Source organism: Aegilops tauschii, chromosome 4 (assembly GCF_002575655.3).
Source record: "Aegilops tauschii subsp. strangulata cultivar AL8/78 chromosome 4, Aet v6.0, whole genome shotgun sequence".
Lineage (NCBI taxonomy): Eukaryota > Viridiplantae > Streptophyta > Magnoliopsida > Poales > Poaceae > Aegilops > Aegilops tauschii.
This window is the reverse complement of record NC_053038.3, coordinates 518507929-518513928: the sequence shown is the minus strand read 5'-3', so window position 1 is coordinate 518513928 and position 6000 is coordinate 518507929. Positions and strand designations below refer to the sequence as shown.

Sequence of the window (6000 nt, the reverse complement as noted above, 5' to 3'; positions counted from 1 at the left end):
ATTTAGTTTGGTCAAGACAAACAATCACCGTATGAATACGAATCTATTGGCATTCACTTTATGTCCAGGAAGTTTCTACATATAAATATGGTAAGCTCTTGAATTCATCTTGTCATATCATGGATTCTTTTTTTTTGAACATCTATCATGGATTGTTTTACCAGATCAAAATATGCACGATAATCCCAAGGTTGCATCAAAGAGCATACATGATGAACAGGTACTGTCTGCATACGTACGTACATCCAAATTTCTCCATAAACACAAGAGGTTGTGTTGGCCGACGACTGACATGGCCACCGATGGATCGACCGCTCCTGCATCAGATCAGATATATAATTAACAGCAGGAGACCCCTGAGCAAGATGTGCTACGCCACGCCACACATGGAGATGGGGAGGGGGATCCCCACCGGGTTGAATCAGAAGGACGGCGTTACTTGTAGCTAGAGAGATACAATAAATCAGAAGGACGCCGTTACCTGTGACTGGAGCGATATAGGGAGAGGGCGGGTGGTGAAGGAACGAGATCGCCGGCGATGAGATCAAACCGCCTCCGCTGCCGAGAGATTTGTCCTTTTGCTCTTCTTTTTTTCGTTGAGGAATTTGGTCTTGTCTAAAGGAAGAAGAAGACTTGTTTTTTTTTTTGGAGCAACGAGAAGACTTGTAGTAGGAGTAGTAAGGAGAGCCCATCGGCCCAGTTCAGTTCAGTTCTCCTTTTCCTTTTCCGATTCCGAAAAGGCCTGGGATGCGTGTCGCGCTGGCAAAATCGGACGCGCCAGTTGGGTACTACGACGTGTGTAGTACTAGTAACAAGTCTTCCTCCCCCTTTACATACGACAAGCAAAAAGAAGAAGAAAAAAAGCGAAAGGACAAATCCATCTAGGTCTCGGCGGCGAAGGCAGTTTGATCTCACTCATCGCCGGCGATCTGCCGATCTCCTCCTTCCTTCATCATCCGCCCTCTCCCTATCTCGCTGCAGTTACAGTACAGGTAACACCGTACTTGTGATTTACTGTATCTCCATGTGTGGCGTGGCGTAGGCGCGTAGCACATCTTGTTCAGGGGTCTCGCAAATTCGTGCTGTTGATTTTATATCTGATCTGATGCAGGAGCGGTCGACCCGTCGGTGGCCACGTCGCCGATATATGGAGAATTTACCATGTACGTACGCAGTCACGCAGACACTTGGTCATATATATGCTAGCTCTTTGATGCAACCTTTGGGGATATCGTGCATGTTTTGATCTGGTATAAAAGAATCAATAATATATATGAGAAGGTGCATTCAAGGGATTGATGGTGGGGCCGTGGGGGCGGTTAAAACTCACACTAATATTTTAGTGCAATAATATAACTAGCCAGTTTGGTGTAGTAATGTAAGGTTTTATCTACAGAACACCTTTTTTTTGCGGGGATCTAGAGAACACTCTTAATCGTCATGTCCTCTAATATATTAACTCAAGCAATCTCGTCTACATGTGTCATTAGAACTATTGAGTTTACATCCTAATTTGTATCTGGTCATGCTTGCAGTAACGACTTTGCCGGACTGGAGACATTGGATGATTCCTCTTCAAAGGAGTTTCAGGAGTTCCAGGATTTCTGGCTTGCTTGCGCCAAGCGCCAGATGAGCCTCAGGCCCGCGTCACCGTCCCATGAGGAGCTGATGAAGCGCAAACAAGAGCGTAATCGCAAGAGTTTGGTTATAGCGCTCAACACATATGCCAAGCGAAACAATATGCAGGCATATGCCCAAAATATCATACTCAAAACATTTATGTTTCCTTGCATTTCCCTTTGCCACCGTATATGTTAGTGAGTGCTCGACTTATTCTAGAATGAGACTCTTCTTACACGTGTTATTTGTATTTCAGATTACTGATTTTGAGTTTGTGGAAGAGAAAGAAAGGAATCTTGTTTCTGGAATGCTTGGAGGATATGTGCATTCCAACTTTGTGGTGAAAGGTGTAGATGGCAGACCAACTTTGTTCTTTGCTGAGATGGAGCATGATTGCTTCCAGGAAGAGCACTCTGGTAACTACTTCGCTTTCGCTCTAGTTTTCTTGACTTTCTGTTAGCATCTCCTAACATATACTATGTTGTGACCGGTTTAGCTTATAACCCGAGGAGGCCCACCGGGCAGTAGTTAGGGGCTTGGCCCCCAAGTTATCTTAGGCTATTCGTATTGAGGTTATAAATACTAGATGTAAAACACTTTTGAGATCAAGCAATAAGAATATTATTATCACTATTGCCCGGCTCCTAGAGGAGCCGGAACCCTAGCCGCCTACAACCCTAGCCGCCGCCGCCATCCTCCTCCTACGCGACGGCGCCCAGCCGCCGGCGCGCCCGCTCATCACCTCGCCCCACTCCATCCTTTCCCTACAACCTCCGGAGCAGATCCGGTAGGACCCCTGGTTCTACCAATTTGGTATCCAGAGACTCGGTTGCGATCATGTCGTCATCACCATCCACGCCTTCGCTGCCCGGCGGCACCACCGCCCCGATGACCACCGCTCCGATGGCCACCACCCCGATGACCACCGCCGGGGCCCCCATGCTGTCGGACCAGGCCACCACCGCGGGCTCCCCCACGCCGCCGATCCCAGTCACCTCTGCGCCGCCACCAGCCGCCGTCTTCACGCCGGAACAGATGACCAGCATGCTGCAGCAGCTCGTGATGGCCGTCCAAGGTCTCCACATGAACCAGTACCACTAGTACATGGCAGGAGCGTACGGGCCACCGCCGGCTGCGCCGATCGCCACCTACGGCCACCCAGCGCCGTGGCCATTCCCGGGCGCACCCGCAGGCGGCGGGCCCCCGCTGTTGCCGTTCCAGACGGGGAACCCCAGCGGGCCACCACCAGCCGCCGCGGCCCCGTGGCATCTGCCACCGCCACCATCGACGGCGCCCCTCTGGCACCTGCAGCCGTTGCCGTCCCCGGCAGCCGCTGCCCGCGTCCAGCCCCCACCGCTGCCACTGCCACCACCGGCGCCGCCCCTGCCCAGCTCGGGGGCACCCTCGCCGACCGGCCTCTCGATCAATCAGGTCCGGTTCCCGCCCTTCCCATCGCCACTTCCAGCGTGGGCGGCTGGGTCGTCGCCATCCCCAGTCTACACCACGGCCCCGAACAGCCGACTCCGTTCCCGCAGTTCGGCGGGCCATCCGGTTCCGCCGGCTCCTACCCGGAGTACTCCGACCAGGCGCCACCCGTCTCGCTGTTCCGCACCTCCGAGCCAGTTCGACATGGCGCCCCGACCCAGAAACCGCCTCGGTTCGCCAAACTCGACTTCGCCACATATGACGGCACGGAGGATCCCCTTAACTGGCTCAACCAGTGCGACCAGTTCTTTCGCGGGCAGCGGACCCTCGCGTCGGAGCGTACATGGCTCGCCTCTTACCACCTCCGCGGCGCAGCCCAGACCTGGTATTACGCCCTCGAGCAGGACGAGGGCACCATGCCTCCTTGGGAGCGCTTCCGCGAGCTCTGCCTCCTTCGCTTTGGGGCTCCGGTTCGCGGGAGCCGCCTGGCGGAGCTCGGTCGCCTTCCCTTCACTTCCACGGTGCAGGACTTCGCCGACCGCTTCCAGGCACTGGCATGCCATGCGTCGGGCGTGACGGCACATCAGCGGGCTGACCTCTTCGTCGGTGGCCTTCCGGATCACATTCGCGTGGACGTGGAGCTTCGCGGCCCTCGGGATCTCCAGCAGGCCATGTATTACGCCCGCGCCTTCGAGTGTCGTGCCCAGGCCATGCAGCCGGCCGCCCCGGCTCGTGGAGGCCGACAGGCCGCCAAACCGGCCCCTACGCCGGGCCGACCACCCCAGGCCGCGCCATCACCTACTACACCAGCCACGACACGGCCTTTCCGTCGTCTCTCTCCAGCGGAGCAGATGGAGCGGCGGCGCCAGGGCATCTGCTTTAACTGCGATGAGCCCTATACGCCGAGCCATGTCTGCCCGCGCCTCTTCTACTTGGAGACGGTCGACTACATCGAGGAGGATGCCTCGCCCGACGGGGCCGACACACTGCCACCCCCAGCGGCTGCTGAGACCGCACCCGCGGCCCCCCCGGCGACGGCCCTCGTGGTCTCTCTCCACGCGCTCGCGGTATCCGCGACGAGCGGACCATGCTGTTGCCGGTGATGATCCACGGCGAGCGCTTGGTGGCTTTGGTGGACACTGGCTCCACCCATAACTTCCTACCTGAGGCTACCATGCGGCGCTTAGTACTTTAGCCGACGGGCGGGGAGCAACTTCGGGTCACGGTGGCCAACAGCGATCATCTCCGGTGTCATGGGCTCGCCCGGGACGTCCCCATCACCATCGACGCCGAACACTTCTCTATCACCTGTGCGGGCATCGACTTGGGCTGCTTCGACTTCATCCTTGGCGTCGACTTCCTTCGGACCCTCGGTCCCATCCTTTGGGACTTCGACGCTCTGACGATGACCTTCTGGCCACTGGGCCACCGCATCCGGTGGGACGACATTGGGGGCGCCGCCCCGGCGACGCCGCAACTCCAGCTGGCTGCGGCCACCTCTGAGGCCGGGCACCCACTACTGGATGACCTCCTGCAGCAGCACAACGACCTCTTCAACGAGCCACAGGGCCTGCCGCCAGCCCGGGTGTATGATCACCATATTCATCTCCTGCCGGGCTCTGCCCCGGTGGCCGTTCATCCTTACCGCTATCCGCAGGTGCAGAAGGACGAGTTGGAGCGGCAGTGTGCACTCATGCTCGCCGCGGGCATCATTCGGATCTCCACGTCGCCCTTCACCGCGCCGGTCCTCCTCGTCCGCAAGTCGGACGACACGTGGAGCTTCTGCATCGACTACCGTGCCCTTAATGCGCTCACACTCAAGGATAAGTTTCCTACCCCGGTGGTCGATGAGCTCCTAGACGAGCTCCATGGGGCGCGCTTCTTCACCAAGCTCGATCTCCGGTCGGGGTACCACCAGGTGCGCATGCACCCGGACGACATCGCCAAGACGGCGTTCCGGACTCACCACAGCCACTTTAAGTTCTTGGTGATGCCCTTTGGCCTCGCCAACGCGTCAGCAACCTTCCAGGCCCCGATGAACGACGTCCTCCGTCCCTACTTACGTCGGTTTGTGCTCATTTTCTTTGATGACATTCTTATCTACAGCGCCTCGTGGGCGGAGCACCTCCAGCACGTCGCCATCGTCTTCAACGAGCTTCGGGCGCATCATCTTCATCTTAAGCGCTCGAAGTGCTCGTTCGGGACGCCTTCAGTCGCCTACCTCGGCCACGTCATTTCGGCTGACGGGGTTGCTATGGATGCCGACAAGGTGGCGGTCGTCGCTGCCTGGCCGACACCGCACTCACCGCGAGCTCTTCGCGGTTGAGGGAGTCCTGGATTAGGGGGTCCTCGGACAGCCGGACTATATCCTTTGGCCGGACTGCTGGACTATGAAGATACAAGATTGAAGACTTCGTCCCGTCTCCGGGTGGGACTCTCCTTTGCGTGGAAGGCAAGCTTGGTGATATGTAGACCTCCTCCCTTGTAACCGACTCTGTGTAACCCTAGCCCCCTCCGGTGTCTATATAAACCGTAGGGTTTAGTCCGTAGGACAAGAACAATCATAATCATAGGCTAGTTTCTAGGGTTTAGCCTCTACGATCTCGTGGTAGATCAACTCTTGTAATACTCATATCATCAAGATCAATCAAAGAGGAAGTAGGGTATTACCTCCATCAAGAGGGCCCGAACCTGGGTAAACATTGTGTCCCCTGCCTCCTGTTACCATCCGCCTTAGACGCACAGTTCGGGACCCCCTACCCGAGATCCGCCGATTTTGACACCGACATTGGTGCTTTCATTGAGAGTTCCACTGTGCCGTCACCATAAGGCTTGATGGCTCCTTCGATCATCAACAATGATGCGATCTAGGGTGAGGTTTTTCTCCCCGGACAGATCTTCGTATTTGGCGGCTTCGTACTGCGGGCCAACTCGCTTGGCCATCTAGAGCAGATC

At 56.5% G+C, this 6000-nt stretch overlaps 1 protein-coding gene across 1 annotated transcript in view; it reads left to right on the top strand.

Moving 5' to 3' along the window:
• Positions 1 to 1629: 1629 nt before the first annotated feature.
• LOC109737061 (uncharacterized) overlaps positions 1630 to 6000 on the top strand; it is a 44076-nt gene continuing 39705 nt past the window's right edge. Inside the window, exons 1-2 of the mRNA XM_020296284.2 lie at positions 1630 to 1746; positions 1877 to 2036. Coding sequence (XP_020151873.1) covers positions 1630 to 1746; positions 1877 to 2036 — 277 coding nt within the window. The remainder of the gene's footprint in view (positions 1747 to 1876; positions 2037 to 6000) is intronic.